The sequence below is a fragment of the Musa acuminata genome, chromosome BXJ2-6 (genome assembly GCF_036884655.1).
Source record: "Musa acuminata AAA Group cultivar baxijiao chromosome BXJ2-6, Cavendish_Baxijiao_AAA, whole genome shotgun sequence".
NCBI lineage: Eukaryota > Viridiplantae > Streptophyta > Magnoliopsida > Zingiberales > Musaceae > Musa > Musa acuminata.
Window position 1 is genome coordinate 37,119,239 of NC_088343.1, and position 18,205 is coordinate 37,137,443.

General features: G+C 35.7%; 1 protein-coding gene across 2 annotated transcripts in view; it reads left to right on the forward strand.

Moving 5' to 3' along the window:
• Nucleotides 1-7,790, forward strand: part of LOC103989060 (exocyst complex component SEC5B) — a 29,268-nt gene extending 21,478 nt beyond the window's left edge. Inside the window, exons 16-21 of one of the 2 annotated variants that reach the window (XM_018827798.2) lie at nucleotides 1,946-2,039; nucleotides 2,432-2,512; nucleotides 2,620-2,676; nucleotides 3,374-3,523; nucleotides 3,623-3,832; nucleotides 7,211-7,790. In XM_018827798.2, the coding sequence (XP_018683343.2) occupies nucleotides 1,946-2,039; nucleotides 2,432-2,512; nucleotides 2,620-2,676; nucleotides 3,374-3,523; nucleotides 3,623-3,832; nucleotides 7,211-7,429 (811 nt within the window). In that variant the 3' untranslated portion in view covers nucleotides 7,430-7,790. The remainder of the gene's footprint in view (nucleotides 1-1,945; nucleotides 2,040-2,431; nucleotides 2,513-2,619; nucleotides 2,677-3,373; nucleotides 3,524-3,622; nucleotides 3,833-7,210) is intronic. The other variant, XM_009407802.3, reaches the window with a different exon arrangement.
• Nucleotides 7,791-18,205: the final 10,415 nt, after the last annotated feature.

Genomic DNA, 18,205 nt, shown 5'->3' on the forward strand with positions numbered 1-18,205 from the left:
AACAAGGTCGACAACATTTGTGTTAAAGGAAATAGAAAACCTGTAAAACCTACAATTTCAATTTCTCTCTAGTAATCAGATTTCACGTTTATCTATTCAGAAAGTAAACCTGAAGGATCCCCACCATGTTTAGTTTGAACTTTGCTGGTTCAATTTCAACGGAAGCATTTTAGTCATTCAAATCTGACATATTCAAGTTGGCTGGCGGGTTCAAAAAAGTGTAGCCTGTCCTAATTATGTTGTTGTGATGTACAATGATAAAAGAGTAAAAACATGTGGTGCTTGTATTAATCTGGAGAGTTATAAAAGAGATAGTAAGCAAGCCTTTTCCTGATATGATCCAAGTTTTTGTCGTGAAAAGTAACAACCATTAAGGGTTTTTTTTTTTTCTGTTATACAAGAAAGTTGAAACAATCTACTCTAGTTGGTTAGGAAAAGAAAAGACACATCATACATAGTAGAAGTTCCTAAATAGTTAAAGCAATCTCGACAGATGATATTTAAGGTTGGTCCTGTCAACAGTACTTTAATTTCTTAAATGATGAATGGAAATTTTATTGCAGGTTTAAGTACTATTTTCCAATTGAAGTTCCAAAAAGTTACAGAAACAATCCTTGTGTAACAACTATACAACATAGGGGGTTTGTAAGCAGTTAATATTTTTTTTGTGGCTAAGATATTCATTGCTAGATGAGCCTAACATTATGATTGACTAGTGCCGTTGTAAGTTGGTTAACTTGCCCTATAACATTGTCTTGTGACAGTTTGGAGAATCAAGATGTATAGATCAGGAGTGGAGAAAAGATTTTTGGGTCATAATATCATTTCTTAGGTTGCATGCTTAAATTAACTATTGTTACATAACATGTATTTTTATGTTAAACTGATGGAAATTTAGTCTGTATGTGCAACTGATCCTTTGAGCAGTTTGGTTTTTGGCTTCAAAATCTAGCTATGAACCATGAGTTAGCACTTGTGATACTGAGACAAAGTGAAGAAGAGGAATTTTTAGATAATTGAGGAATAAGATAACTGCAAATTCACATGTTTAGGTTCATTCCCAGGTCCATGTAACAAAATAACTAACACCAATTTATTCAACATCATATACAAAAAACATATTTGAAACCAGGGACTTCAATTTTGTTTTTTGGACCCATATCGGTCCATGGCTGGACTTGTCGGTTCCAATGTACCGACAGATGATATGCCAGAACATACTGAAGTACTGCTATGGGAGATAGGGGGAGGAGGAAGAAGGAAGGAAGAAGAGGAGGGAATGGAGGAAGAGATGTACGGTGTACTATAGCGGGTGCTTGGGCAGCAGGAAGTGGTGAATGCATGGACAGCAGCGGACGATTAGCGCATGGACAGTGGCGGTGGAGAGGAGGCTCTCGCATAAGCCTTGGAGCATCACACATAAAAAAGAAAACCAGTTTTTAGCTGACCGGATTGGATTGCCCGGTTTTAAGTGGTCCACATCTCGGTCACTGGTTGGACCAGTAAATAACGGCTGAACTATACCAAACCAGATGAAATTAGAAACTTTGCTTAAAACTCCTCATACTTATCTGTTGCCATTTGCACAAGCTGATGGTAGGAGGCACTATGCTGTTGCTATTTGTTATGATCTCAATCACCTTTCTATTTGAGTTAATTCAACCTGAAAGCTAACGTCCGGACTTCTATCCTTTCAAATATTCATTCTGATTCCATTGTGTTTTTATTTACTCTCTAAATAAGTCCTTTTCCAGTTCTGTTTTGTTCCCTTGTAGAATAGTTTTCAAAATGAGAGATTCACTCCCCCTACAAAATTTTAGTTGGCATTTTTGGCCAGAACATATAACACTTTTAGCTAGTTAGTGCTCTAAGGTTATTGGTTTGAATCTCATCATAGTTGTTTCATTTCACTGTCTTACTATTTGATTATCTAACAATTTTCCAGGGATAAAGACGAACAAAAGGCTGACATGCGAGACCTTGTAACATCTTTTTCTGCACTTGAAGAGAAAGTCCTTGGCCAATATACATGTGCTAAGGTACTTATCTTCCATTTTTTTTTTCATCAAAGAAAAAGAAGGTTATCATTAAAAATTTTATGTTTTCTGCTTTGGTTGCATTTTTCTGTTTATTCTGAATGTTAAATGATCTATATCACTTGATGGATGTACAATCATGAAATAGAAAATCAGACAACAGTTAAAAAGTTTATATAGTTTGGCTAAAAGACAAATGCAGCTCTTAGGTTGTTAAGTCTTGGTGGCGCAATTTGTACTTTCAAGTACTCCATGAACAAATATGTATGCTAGAATGTTCTTATTTTAAGTTTCTTGGTAAGTCACTTTAATTAAGTTTGCAATTATTTCTCTTAATTTTACTAGCTTCTTCTGTCTCGCCTAAGTGTTTGTGACATTTTTTTTTTCCAATCAAGCAGTCAGATTTGATTAGAGATGCTGCTCAGATCTATCTTCTAAATTCTGGCATCCAGTGGGGAGGAGCACCTTCTGTCAAGGTATATGATGTTGAGTGGTTGACTTGTTTATCAATTAAATAAGTCGATATGATAAAGTTGTTTCCCCTATTGAAAATGAAACATCTTATGGGTGCTTTCTATGGCAGGGTATACGAGATGCAACTATTGATCTACTGCACATTCTTGTGGGCGTGCATGCAGAGGTGTTGCACAGTATTACAGTCTAGTTTAAATTTAATGTGGTTGGATTACTTCTGTCCTTTAGGCAATTATATTATAATTCTGTTGAATTCCTATAATAGCATCCTTGGTTGAACAATAATTTTACAGTTAAATCCAAAATAAAAGAACAGAACATTTATAGTGCTAAAGCTTTGGAACACTGAGCCTCTTTTACTTTGAGGTGTATGACATATCTGATAGCTTATGAAATTCTTGAAGTTTATTTTCTTTATTGATGTCTTGGAGATGGTTTCCCTAGTATTAGTCACATTATAATTCTCAACTGATATAGATCTTCCATTCATTTTCATCTTTTCTTTTCTATTTGAACTTCAATTCCTATTCTTGCAAGTCAGTTATGATGAGTGGCACACTTATCAAGCAACGGATGTTGGTTCATATGTATACATAATGTAGCAACCTTTAACCATCTTTACCAAAGCATTTGGCCTTGGATAAAAAGAATATTACATTGATGGTTGAGGCTTATGCTTGAATATTAAAGAAGAATGCACCACCCTGTTCTCTTGATCTTGCCATTTGTATGTACTTGTTTGTGGTGAAGGCTTCAACTTAAGCATATTATACTTTGAATTTCTAAGATTTCTGTGACGATGCTTAGATTTGTTAAATTTATATTAGTTGAAAGAATCTCATTCAGCAAATATTTAATTGCAGGTATTTTTTGGTGCTAAACCTTTGTTGGAGAAGATTTTAGGCATTTTGGTGGAAGGCTTGATTGACACTTTTATCAGTCTTTTTGATGAACATAAAAATAAAGATTTAAAGGTGCTGGATACAAATGGTTTCTGTCAACTCATGCTTGAGGTAAATGACACCACTTCTGTTTAATGAAATGATATTTGTTTGTAACTATAATGGCTAAATTGCTAGATATTCTTTCTTATAGCTATATCATTTTTGCAGCTTGAATATTTTGAGACTGTTCTGAACACATACTTCTCACCCCAAGCACATGAAGCTTTGAAGAGGTTGCAAGGATTGCTTTTAGAGAAAGCTTGTGAGAGTGCAACTGAGCCTTCTGAAAATCCTGGGCACCAACGCAGGTCAACTCGTGGGAGTGAAGATGCCATGGCCGAAGACAGGCAGTCGACTGTTTCCCCAGATGACTTGCTTGTATGTTCTCTTCTTATATGTTATATTTATCTTTGGAACAGCGAATAGCACATAAACTTTACCTCTGCATCACTAATAAAATCCTTATACTGTTATACAACTTGTGCTTTGCTAGTTTCCAGCAAAATACATATGATGCATTCACATGAACACGGAGATGTGGGAAATATTGAGATATAGGACATGGCACCGAGTGCATACTATAATTGATAAGATATAGTTTGTATATGTTACTATATCTTCATATGTTAAGATGTATTATCTAGGATCTAGCTAGTCTATGATCATCGCTTTATGAAAATGTTCCAAAAGATAGACATATACATGTGTACATATCAATGTAAGTTAACGTACATGTACTTGATACATGTGTGCTAATTTGTTTTCAAGTACCCAACACGGTTGAGGATATATATATATATATATATATATATATATATATATATATATATATATATATATATATATATATATATATATATATATATATATATATATATATATATATATATATATATATATATATATATGCTTTATAGGTTAATGCTTGTTCCACAAATGGAAATTTTATTTGGAAAAGCCTTACTATAGAACATACAATTATGGGATTTGACATATGAATTAGTTAATGGAAGAAAAAGGAAAAAGTAAATAATAATTCTGAACTTGTTATTAGAAGTCAAAATAGTATGAAAGCAATTTAGTAGAATGTAACTTGATGGTGTATGGAACTTGAGAGAAATGATACTAACACTGTATTCACAGTAATGACTAATTATTTTAAAAAGGATCAATAATAAATTCTTGGAGACTCTAAAAGCCACTACCATTGAATTATTGAAAATATCATATTAGAAAAGTAAGAATGATGAGAATATTGAAGATAATATTTCTTTTAGAAAACAGAAACTGCTAAGAGTTGGAAGTAGTGTGATTGTTTTTCAAAAGGAAATTATTGCAGAGATCATACTAGTAAAAATAAGATTGGTGAAAATCTTGAAAGGCTTCAACATTTACAGAACAAACTAAAGATGAACAACTTGAATTTCTCATTATCTTGATGAAGTAAAGGAAGATTGGAGTTTTTGAGTAATAATAGATATGCAAAAAGGTAAATATCATTTTGCAAAAGATACTGGCCTTAGGAAAGATGTAATGACTTCTAGGACTTATTTAATAAAGTTCATACTAAACCTAGTTTTGGATTTAGAAAGTAATTATATGATTTCACCAAAGGAGACTATGAGAGATAAGGTTACTTGTGAAGGTAGGTATTCAGTAGAAGTGTATGGGAAGTGAACTTAACTTGGCTAAATAGTGTATTTTCAAGTTCTTTAGATAAGAAAATACTTCCTGAAATGACGAAAAGCATATTGGTATCCATGTTAAATAATATAGGTGGAGTTGCAGAGAGAGTGCTCAAATTATCTAAACATTGTATGAATATTCTTGAAACCGGTGAGGTCATAAAAAATTCGCACTAGAAGTTATATATAGGATTTTCTTTTACTTTTCGGTGCTTGCTGATTTTACGACAGAAAAACCTATAGGATTTTTCACACAAATTTTAGAAGCTAATACTTCCACCACCACCACAACACTAACAAAGTTATAATGGCTCAACAATTTGAGGATTGCTACATCGATCTTTAGTTGCTATTGAGCATTTTTTAATAAAATTAAGAGCATTTTAATTTTTATTTATAGTTTCTGAGAAAGTTGTTTAGACTTTCCTCTTCCTTTCTTTTTAAGGTTAAGATCCATGTTCATGTCATCTAACAGAGTTGTACTGGCTGTTAATTACCTAATGCAATCCTTTACCTTTTCATCCGGTTTTGGGATTGGCAATGGTAGTGCTGCTCATGAGATCCAAGAGATTAACGAAGACATTACTCTCATGAGACTAAAGCAATATGGTCAAATGGGATGCCAAGTACCAATTGATTGAAAAGGAAATATAAAAGTAATTGTGCAGAACTGCAGATATCATTTTGCTGAATGACTGGTAGGAAACAACATATACAAAGATTATGGATTAGGGCATGGTACATCTAGGAAAAAGATAATAAAACCTTGTATTTATTGGAAGCAAGGTTCGTCATACTACTGCTTAGTACGGGTGGTATGTACCGGTCTGATAGGGGACTGGTATAGTCGGTATATACTGGTCTGTTGGCATGTCCCACTGTATCATGTGTTGATATGTCGTTATATATCGTACCAATAGTTGGTCAGCATACCGGTATGGATTGGTAAGACGAACCATGATTGGGAGTTATTAGTAATATTTGTCGTGGCTTATATATTAGCTGAGACATTTAAGGTGATCAGAGACAGAAATGAAAATAAATTATTATAAGTTTAAGAAGACATGATAACGTGGCATTCAATGGATATTCTTGTGACTAGTCCTTAACAGAGCTAAATAGGAAAGGATCCTTTCTAACCAATACTAAGTTGTTGCAAAAGAATGGGTTAGCATTTGGTCTTTTGGATTTCTAATTTGAAGAAAGGAACAATCATTTTTTGGGAACAAAATGAATCTAATATATTATTATGATAAAATGTGACATTCATTTAAGGTTATCATGATGAATAGTATGCTACAGTTGTAAAGTAAAAGATATGACTGTTATCGAATCTGTTGTGCAGCCAAAGGAAGTTAATGGCATTAACACTTTTGCCAGTTATATAGGCTATTATGATGGACTTTTGTGGGTGCTCTTTGTTGCAGTTCTGTTGATTTTATTGATCAGTTGCTTTTATTGAAATTGATAAAGGATCAGTAGCTGGACATGACATAGGAGTTGACTTCCATGAGAATCTGATTTTCACTCACCTATTTTGAATGTACTCTTTGTCATGTATGGTATATTATGAAAACATTACCACTTTCATATAGCAGATGTGATCTTATAAGCGATGTTCTTCAGTAGTTAATTAATTCCTACGGTGACTTATGTGATGGTTTTTTAGTTTAATTTGGACTAATTATCATCTATTTTGTGTGGTGCTGAATTTTAAGTTACGCACATATACAAAGGACATCACAATCATATTGAAATGGCTAAAGTTTTACTGCTTATGTCCATTTGAACTTAGTTATGTGCATGTTCATTCCAATGTAAACCTCTTCCAGACAGTCTTTGGCTGGGCAGCACTCTGTTAGCATCATCGTCCTTTGAGAATGTGTTCCTTTTTCTTTTACTGTTCTCTGGAAGAGTTGCTGGTGCAACCTCCTGGGCTTTTTTTGCAGTTTTGATATTCCTTGAAGCATAAACTGGATAGTTCCTGGATTTTCATTGTTATTACAACAATTCATTGCTGCAGCCTAATTAAGAAACTTTGTAAAAGATTTTGATATTGTTTCTTCTCTAGGTGCTGGCACAGCAATATAGCAGTGAGATACTTGAGAGCGAACTAGAAAGGACTCGATTGAACATAGTATGTTTTATGGAATCTTCTCTTCAGCCGGCATCATTTACAGGGCCCCCAAAGCCTGCTTTTGCTTCACATCAAGGATCTGTTGCTTCTCCAAGTTACAGGAGGCAGCAGACAGTGGGATCTCCAGCTTACTCACGGCAACGACGCAAATAAGTAGTAGGGGAGAAAAGAAGCCAGCTTTCGTTAATTTTTCCTCCCATTTTTGGTTCTTTTCTTTGCATCGCTGGCTTTCCGTTATTTCGTATCCTGTATAGCGGGTGAATCATGGGCCATTCTTTGGGTGTTTGTAGAATCTTCTCATGGGTTGAGGAACTTAGAGAGTTTCTTTGCTTGTATATTTTTTGCAACACAGTATCTATCATTGGCTTGTATTGACACTGCATTCTCTCCTTGGGTTCTTGAAGAGTTCTCAACCAAGGATGGCATTTTCATAAGTTGTTTCCAGTAAGGATAGTTTATGTTTTTAGAAGTAAACGATAATTTAATTAGCATTATTGATGCTGGAAATTTTTTTTGGATGGGTTCAATGAGAGACTGCAGGTATGGCGGGTTGTGCTAAAAAATGGAATAAAAGACACTTGGAGAAATTGTTGTTGATATCATCGAATTTTCCTAGAACAATTTGATATTATTCTTTCTGGTTGGTAATTAAAGGTTTTCTATTGTCTTTTTAACAGGTTGCTAGATCATAAATTGGCCTTCTGGTATCCTTTGAAGTTCATATCATGGTATTCTGAGGTATCCCAGTTTTCACATCCTATGTGAGTATTAAAGAGGCGCGAGGCGATGGTTCCACACCAAATCAAAAAAGGTAATCGACGTAGAACTTTAGCAGGTGTTCCTGATCCCGAAATCTTATTGTGTTTAAACCCCTCGAGTTCTTTCTCTTTTTGGCCGATGACCAATCTGAATTCATCAGTCTACAATTATTATCACTTATGCTAATTACAATTGTAAGATCGTAGAAAATAATGGCTTATAAGGCCTCGCTTCTAAATCGATCACAGTGGTATTCAAAATGTTATTTTGATCAATATATTAACAAAATATTATAAGTAGTGCTTAAAATAATAAAAACAATAATTATATGGAGTTTTCATCTTATAATATTAATTGATTTCATACTTAAGCGCTCGTTTTTTATTATTTCAATATAATTTTAGATATAATATATGAAAATGGATAGAAATATTATAAAAACTCAAATTAAATTTACAAGTTGTGAAGTATATAAAAGAACTATGTATGATAAAAGAGTGTAACATTTTTTAAGATTATTTCTAAAAATTAGGGTTTTATTTGGTAATACTTCCTACCAATAAGAATAGTAATAAAAACAACAATATCAGCTCCTTATATTGGAAAAGAATAATAATATTCTGTACTTTTATAATAATAATAATAATAATAATATGAATACCCTAATTTTCTTATTGGGGAAGTAGTCCAAACCGATACGCTTACGAGTTGTACGTATTGGTTAGTATTGTCCCAATAGGAACACGACACAAGTGGCCATCAGTGATTACATATAGGAGCAGTGGTGGACATCAGCCTTCACACTGCGGAGATCTCCCAAGGATGGCGGCGTACCGCTCTTCCTCCATGGCCTTCCGCCTCATCCCCGCTGCTTCCAAGACGATAACAACTTTCCGTTCCTCCTCCTCCTCGAACGGTTCCATCTCCTCGCTACTCCGCGGCGACGGACTCTCCCGGGTTCGCCTTTTTCTTTTTCGGTGATCGACCAAGATTACGAACCGTGTGATGGTTCTGACGACGGCATCTACTTGTTGGTATCCTCAGGGCCCGGCTATCGGGTGGGGTTTAGGCGGGTCTCGTCGCGCTGCGTCTGCCGCCGCGTGCTCGCCGTCGGATCCGGCGCAGCTGAGGAGCGCCAGGGACGACATCAGGGAGCTCCTCAAGACGACATTCTGCCATCCTATTCTGGTGCGATTCGCCATCTCAAGAATATTATATACCCAGATGCTTTGTCTTTCACATCATCGTTGTTGGTAGTAATATATTGGAAGGATATGTATGATATAATCGTCGGCGTGTGCTCGAAGTGATTCTGAATGGTTGGATTTAGCCTCTCATTTGTTCAGTTATTTATTTTCAGAAAGTGAAATGATTATGCATGACAGTAGGAGAAAAGTAATTTTTAGCTTACTGTTCTTGGTCCAAATTTCCATATTTGTGATCCAAATGACTTGTGATTTAAAGCACCGTGAGGGCTGGGTTGCGAGTTAAAATTTTAATTTGGACACCCCTTCTCCCCTCATGTGGGCATCCAAACAAATTCACTTGTAACTACTGTTAGAATATGTGGCCCTTTTATAATTGAATAAGATATATAATAGAATAACTAATTGGGTTCCGTTGTGATATTTTAGCCAATATAGACTAAGTCCATTACGGAACGATTCCTCGGAGATATTCTTGATGGGAGGAAATCTTTTGAGATCTCATCGTAGACCCTCTACTCTCGCCTATAAAAGGACAGGAGTTGAGGGGGTGTTAGTGTGTTAGAGCGTTATAACGTTGACACGTATAGACGCATCTCTCCGTTGAGGAATTCAATTATTCTCCTCGACTCTCTCCCCAAAACCCTCTCCCCAAATCCATCAATCTGTGTGATCCTGTGAAAGGATAGGAAGAGAGGAGAAAGGGTCTACTCTTGGCACTCCCTGCAGATTCCGCAGCGCGATCGGATTAAAGACGGAGCCTGCAGCAATCTTGGATCACGGTGCTGAGCAGATCAAACAAGATCTCTGAACGGATGGCATCAAAAGGTACGCATCGTATAATTAGATCTATATATTGATTTCAATCCTGGCATATAGGTTAATTTCGCATTATTGACTTAGCATAATTACAGATTTTTATGCTCACAATTGGTATCAGAGCCCGGTTTTTGAAATCATGCATTAGATCTGTAAATTAATTTACGATGCATAATTACCTTTATCTTCCAAGAACTGCTAAGCAGTAATGGTCACCGTCGACCTCGCTGCAAATCTGCGGTTACGCCGAGTAGCGTGCGCATCACAGAACCCGTTCCATATGCGGACATCACAGAACCTGTCCCATATGCGGACATCACAGAACCTGTCCTATATAACGGCATTACAGAACTCGTCTACGTGATGACATTACAGAACTCGTCTACGTGATGACATCACAGAACTCGTCCACGTGACGGCATTACAGAACTCGTCCACGTGATGACATTACAGAACTCGTCCACGTGACGGCATCATAGAACCCCGTCCGTGCGACGGCATCACAGAACCCCGTCCGTGCGACGGCATCACAGAACCCCGGTCGCACACGGCCAGAATTCGTCCATGCGACGGTCGGCCGCACGCAGGCAGACAGCCCAGGTGGTGGCCATGCGTGAGTTGGCCGTGCACAGGCGGCGGCCGCGTGCTGGCAGCAGCCACCCGCAGGCAGGAACCGCCGCAGCGGCAGCGGCCGCGCGTGAGCAGTAGCAGCCCCGCGGCGGCAGCGCCGTGGTGGCAGTGGCCGCGCACAGGCTAGAACTGCCGCTGGCAGCCGCGCACAGGCGGTCGCTGGCAGCCGCGCACAGGCGGCAACCCACAGCTGCGTACTGGCGGCCAAGCCGCAGGCAGCAGCGGCAGCGCCGCTCGCGCAGGCGGCGGCGGCGGCGATGGCAGATTAGGGTTTTGGCATATTTACGTTTTTGTCCTCGAGGCTAGGGTTTTAAAAAATTATAGTTTTACCCTTTGCAAATATCGTAATTACAGTTTATGTTCTGTCAATATATTTACGGTTTTACCCTCGGGTCTAATTTCTGCCAAATTACAGTTTTGCCATTCGCATATTTTCGATTTATATCCTATCAAATATTTTCGGTTTTTATCATTATGAAATTGAGAAATTTAGGTTATATTCTCAATTATAAAAATTGATAAATATCATTTATTATAATTATGATTAATTTTAATCATGATTATATTTTTGATTATTTGATTGGATTTAATTTTGATTAAAAAAAAAAACTATAAATTATGGTTTATTTTATGGTTTTCTCATATGAATTATTCATTATATATGTGGTAAATAAAATTAAAATCCAATTATTGTTTTTTGGAATTTTTATTTATTTATTCACATGTATATGCTTGAAATTATCATATGAGTTTTATTGAAGTTCAATAATTATTATGGTTATTTTATTAATGAACTGTTTTACATTATTATTTAATAATTATTATGGTTATTTATTATTGAACTGTTTTGCATTAATATTCAATAAATATTATGGATATTTATTATTAAAATGTTTTGCATTAATGTTCAATAATTGTTATGGTTATTTATTATTGAACTGCTTTACATAAATGTTCAATAATTATTATTGTTGTTTTATTATTGAACTGTTTAGCAAAATTAAAGAAATATTGATGAATATTATTTGTAATTTATTTCCCTAAGTTTTATCTGACTAGTAGCTGCCAAAGTGGCCTGGGATGATAAACTTTTGTGATATGAATTACAATAAAGTTTTGTCATTTTATAGGACATTTTTATTTTATATTATTGCATTGGTCTTGTAGCCACCAAAGTGACCTAGACTAATGACTTATAAAATAATATTAAGGAATTAGTCCTAAATGACATTAAAGAAATAATATTCATAATGGCACATATAATTAGGAGATTTAGATAATCCCAAAGGAGAATCTAATTCAAATAATTATGTGATGGGGTAGGATGATACTATTTTAGATATCCTTGCAGTTTAGGGTTGTATACCCAAAGGTAACAATACCTATTCCTCAAGGATGGTATCAGTCCTCCATAAATATTCTTGAGTGAACACTAGATATGTCAATATTTCACCCAAAGGTGTAATATAGATGATATCAATAGTTCATCAATTTTTGACAAACTCAAAGCGTTAATGTTGTTATATATTTCTTTTGCAGTGGTACTTTCGCATATACATTCATATGCTTCTAGTGTCCCTGTACTTTCTGGATCAAATTATTCAGAATGGTTAGAGCATGTGCAATTCACACTGGGTGTATTAGATCTTGATCTAGCATTACTTGTTGAAAAGCCTGCAGACTTGACTGATGAAAGTACTGCAGAACAAGTTAATGAAATGAAGGCTTGGGAAAGATCTGATAGGCTTAGTTTAATGTTCATAAGAATGACAATTGCAAATAACATAAAGACTTCATTACCGATTGCAACTAGCGTAAAGGAATATTTAAAGGTTATTGAAGACAGATTTAAATCTGCTGATAAGTCATTGGCTGGCACATTGATGAAAGAACTGACTACGGCTCAGTTTGGCCCATTCAAGATTCACTATAATACAAATAAGGATAAGTGGGACTTGAATGAGTTGACTAGCATGTATGTTCAGGAAGAATTGAGATTAAGGCAGGAAAATTCATATAATGTTATGACGACTACTCAAGGAGGTGGTAATAAGAAAAGAAAGTTGAAGCATCATCCATCGAAGAGATTTGCTAAGTCTGGAAATGTTAAACAGACTAATGAAAAGAAAGCCTTTACTGTAAAGTGCTTCTTTTGTGGCAAGAAAGGACATGTGAAGAAGGATTGCATTAAACGCAAGACTTGGTTCGAAAAGAAAGGTATTAACTCGACCTTTGTATGTTTCGAATCAAACATTACAGAAGTTCCTTCTAACACTTGGTGGATAGATTCCGGTGCTTCAACTCATGTTACAAATAATATGCAGGGATTCCTTTCAATTCGGAAACCAAAAGAACATGAAAGATTCATCATTATGGGAAATCGTCTTAAAGCGAAAGTGATATCAATGGGAACTTATCGTCTACGCTTAGAGACGGGTCACTTGATGGATCTTGTTGACACATGTTATATCCCTACAATTTCTAGAAATTTGATTTCTCTTTCTAGAATTGATGAGTTGGGATATTATATTTCTTTTGGTAGTGGCAAACTCAACATATTTTACGATTCAATAAAAGTTGGTTCTGGAATTCTTTGTGATGGTTTGTACAGAATTAATTTGGATCTTGAGTTTGCAAAGACACTAATGACCCTGCAATCAAATGTTGGATTGAAACGTAGTTTCAATAATGAAAGATCTTCCATATTGTGGCATAGACGATTGGGGCATATCTCCAAGGAAAGAATTGAAAGATTAGTGAAAGATAATATTTTGAAACATTTAGACTTTACTGATTTTGATATTTGTATAGATTGCATTAAGGGAAAGCAAACTAAACAAATAAAGAAAAATGCCACAAGAAGTAAAGAACTCCTTGAGATTATTCATACTGATATCTGCGGACCACTCCATATTTCTTATTTTAGTGGAGAAAAATATTTCATCACATTTATAGATGATCTGTTCAGATATGGCAAAGTTTATCTAATACATGAAAAGTCTCAAGCCGTTGATACTCTTGAAGTATACATAAATGAGGTTGAGAGACAATTAGATAGAAAAGTTAAAATTGTCAGATTTGACAGAGGTGGTGAATTTTATGGCAGATATGATGGATCTAGTTAGAATATTGGTCCTTTTGCTAGATTCCTAGAACAACGGGGTATTTGTGCTCAATATGTATTACCAGGTGTACCACAGCAGAACGGTGTTGCTGAAAGGCGAAATCGTACTCTGATGGATATGGTTAGGAGCATGATGAGTTACTCCTCTGTACCTGAGTCGATGTGGGGTGAAGCTCTTAGGACAGCTATGTACATCTTGAACAGGGTTCCTAGCAAGTCAGTTTCATCGACTCCATTTGAGTTATAGACGGGTAGGAAACCCAGTCTGAGACATCTACATATATGGGGGTGTCCTGCAGAGATAAGAGTATTTAATCCACATGAAAAGAAATTGGATCCAAGAACTATTTCAGGATATTTTATTGGTTATCCAGAAAAATCCAAGGGATACAGATTTTATTGCCCTAATCATAGTATGAGAATAGTAGAATCTGATAATGCAAAATTCCTAGAAAATGGCGAAATCAGTGGGAGTGAAAAATCTCGAAGGATTAATTTTGATATTGAGGAGATTCAGGTTAATTCTCCCATATCATCTCCTGTCCGAGAGATTGTTGTTCCTCAAATCAATGAGAGTATTGATGAGGGTGAACAACAAAATAACATCCAAGGACTCTCACATGATGTTGATGTTGCCGCTGATGATCTTGTAGAACAATCATAATTGGCAGATTTGAGAAGATCTCAAAGGAAAAGGAAACATGCCATTTCTGATGATTATGTTGTATATCTACAAGAATCAGATTATGATATAGGAATAAAAAGAGACCCTTTATCGTTTTCACAAGCCATAGAAAGTAACGATTCTGAAAAATGGTATGATGCAATGAAAGAAGAGTTAAAATCAATGGCACAGAATGATGTCTGGGATCTCGTTGAATTGCCCAATGATTGTAAAAGAGTCGATTGTAAATGGGTCTTTAAGACAAAACGTGACTCAAAGGGTAATATCGAACGATATAAAGCCAGACTTGTGGCCAAAGGTTTTTCTCAGAAGGAAGGCATCGACTAGAATGAGACTTTTTCTCCAGTTTCTAAAAAGGACTCATTGAGAATTGTTATGGCATTAGTAGCTCATTATGATCTTGAGTTGCATCAGATGGATGTGAAAACAACATTTCTGAATGGGAATTTGGATGAGGAAATCTATATGGAACAACCTGAAGGATTCATAGAAAAGGGAAAAGAAAGTTGGGCTTGTAAACTTAAGAAATCAATTTATGGCCTTAAACAAGCTTCCAGACAATGGTATATAAAGTTTCATAATACCATTACTTCCTTTGGATTTAAGGAAAATACTGTTGATCAGTGTATATACCTGAAGGTAAGTGGGAGCAAGTTTATTATATTGGTCTTATATGTGGATGATATTTTATTTGCCAGTAGTGATCTTGGTTTATTGCACGTAACCAAGATATTTCTCAACAAGAACTTTAAGATGGTTGATATGAATGAGGCATCCTATGTTATTAGCATTGAGATATTCAGATATAGATCTCAAGGATTATTAGGATTGTCTCAGAAAGGATATATTGATCGTATCTTGGAGAGATTTAATATGCAGCTTTGCTCAACCAATGATGTACCTATTACTAAAGGTGAAAAATTCAGTCAAAACCAGTGCCCAAGAAATGACTTAGAAAAGAATCAAATGAAGAATATTCCTTATGGATGCGTAGTTGGAAGTCTATTATATGCTCAAACATGTACAAGACCATATATCAGTTTTGTAGTTGCAATATTGGGAAGATATCAAAGCAACCCAGGAATGGAACATTGGAAAGCTGCAAAGAAAGTAATGAGATATCTACAAGGGACAAAAGATTATATGCTCACATACAGGAGATCTGATCAGCTTGAAGTAACTGGATATTCAGATGCTGATTTTGTAAATTGCCTCGACAGCAGGAAGTCCACTACAGGATTTGTATTTATATTAGCTGGTGGGGCAATTTCTTGGAAAAGTGCAAAGCAATCGCTTATTGCATCATCAACAATGGAAGCTGAATTTGTGGCATGCTTTGAGGCCACAAATCAAGCTTTATGGCTGCGAAATTTTATCTCAGGACTTGGTGTGGTCGACTCAATTGTCAAGCCGCTGAAGATATTTTGTGATAACACCGCAGCAGTTTTCTTCTCTAAGAATGGCAAATACTCTAGTGGTTCCAAGCACATTGAGTTAAAGTACTTGGTGGTTAGAGAAAGAGTCCAGAAACAGCAAGTGTCAATTGAGAACTTGAGCACCACTATGATGATTGCTGATCCATTGACAAAAGCCTTACAGTGCAAAATATTCAAAGAACATGTTCTTAGAATGGGGCTTGTGAGCAAGTCATAAAGGATATGATGATGCATGTTTATGTGGATGCTATTATTGACATTTTACTTAATTAAAGTTATCTGTTTCTGCTATCCTGTTTACATTTATGTTTATGCATATTATGGTTGAATGTAATAACAGGATTGTCTTGACAAGACAAATTACAGGGGTCATTATGGACTATGTTAGGAAAGACTAACAATGTTGTGGTACATAGAAGGGAGTATGACATTGATGAAATACAACCGCTATGACTCGCATTGATAGTTGGACTTAATATAGTATTATTGTGATTATTGGACTTATTAGCTTATTTTTAAAACATGGTCATGTATAAAATGCTTTTCAAAATTTCTTGGAATCCAATTAGGTAAAATTGTTTTCAAACAAATTTTTTGCTTTGTTTGTTTTGATTTTGTATCTCTTTTATATCTTATCAATTAATGGGCCAAGTGGGAGAATGTTAGAATATGTGGCCCTTTTATAATTGAATAAGATATATAATAGAATAACTAATTGGGTTCCGTTGCGATATTTTAGCCAATATAGACTAAGTCCATTACGGAACGATTCCTCGGAGATATTCTTGATGGGAGGAAATCTTCTGAGATCTCATCGTAGACCCTCTGCTCTCGCCTATAAAAGGACAGGATCTCTAGGGGTTGAGGGGGTGTTAGTGTGTTAGAGCGTTATAACGTTGACACGTATAGACGCATCTCTCCGTTGAGGAATTCACTTATTCTCCTCGACTCTCTCCCCAAAACCCTCTCCCCAAATCCATCAATCTGTGTGATCCTGTGAAAGGATAGGAAGAGAGGAGAAAGGGTCTACTCTAGGCACTCCCTGCAGATTCCGCAGCGCGATCGGATTAAAGACGGAGCCTGTAGCAATCTTGGATCACGGTGTTGAGCAGATCAAACAAGATCTCTGAACGGATGACATCAAAAGGTACGCATCGTATAATTAGATCTATGTATTGATTTCAATCCTGGCATATAGGTTAATTCCGTATTATTGACTTAGCATAATTACAGATTTTTATGCTCACAACTACTGCTTATAGCATTTGCTTTTGCCTGCAATTGCTATTTGCATGAATTTTCAGTTGCAAGCAACCTAACGCCCCTTAGATTCATGGGTGCTAATTATGATACAGCATGACTCTGGCTAGAGACCATACAGAATAGCATATCAAACAAAAAGTGTAAAATCAACTTTTGATTCATGAAGAGGTAATGGAGCTCTCCTCGTCAAGGGTCCTAAATGACATTATAATTCATTCATTTAACTTCTTTTATCTCTTTAAGGGAATTCTTCACTGTTACGTCCCAATCAAAATCCAGGTGTAACATAAACATTTGATGTGTAAGTTTAACATAAAATATGTGATTTGTGTGGGTGAAGTCTGGAAATCAGAAATTTGTGTTTTAACAGCATTCTTAGGGTTTGTTAGCTCCTGCATTGTGACCATCTTTGCAACTTTTTGCTTCCTGAACCTTTGATGTTCTGTTTGCTCGCTCTTCTTTACTGTTTATATAATATTAGTTTATTTAATGTTGATTACATGCCTTCAAGTTTTTCATTGCAACAACAGTTCAGTCAAACTCTATTGGCAAACTTCTAAAGATTTTTTTTTTCAAATATATTTTCTAAATTTTCTGTGGTGTTACCATAGCTTCTTATCTGTTTCATGATTCTAATGACTCTGAAAGAGAATCCTTGAATGGATTAGATTTCTTGTGTTGCTATTTTGTTGCATTCCCTTCAAAAAGATTAAAGCTCCATTGAAATAACCTTTTACCGGAACATTGAACTTGCTTTCATCGAGAAAGGAATGATCGCTTCATTGAACTTACCATAGTTATTAACTTCTTATTTTCATAACACCAAACAAGATGAACTATTTGTGGATAGTAACTCTCCAACTACCAAGATAAATAACGACACATTAGATTGCTTAACCACCATTTCTCACTTAGATCACAATTTTCATGGAATTACAAATCAGTATAACATCTCCTGAGTTTCTGAGCTTGACATGCTAAACTCTGCTGTAATGTTCTAAATACTTG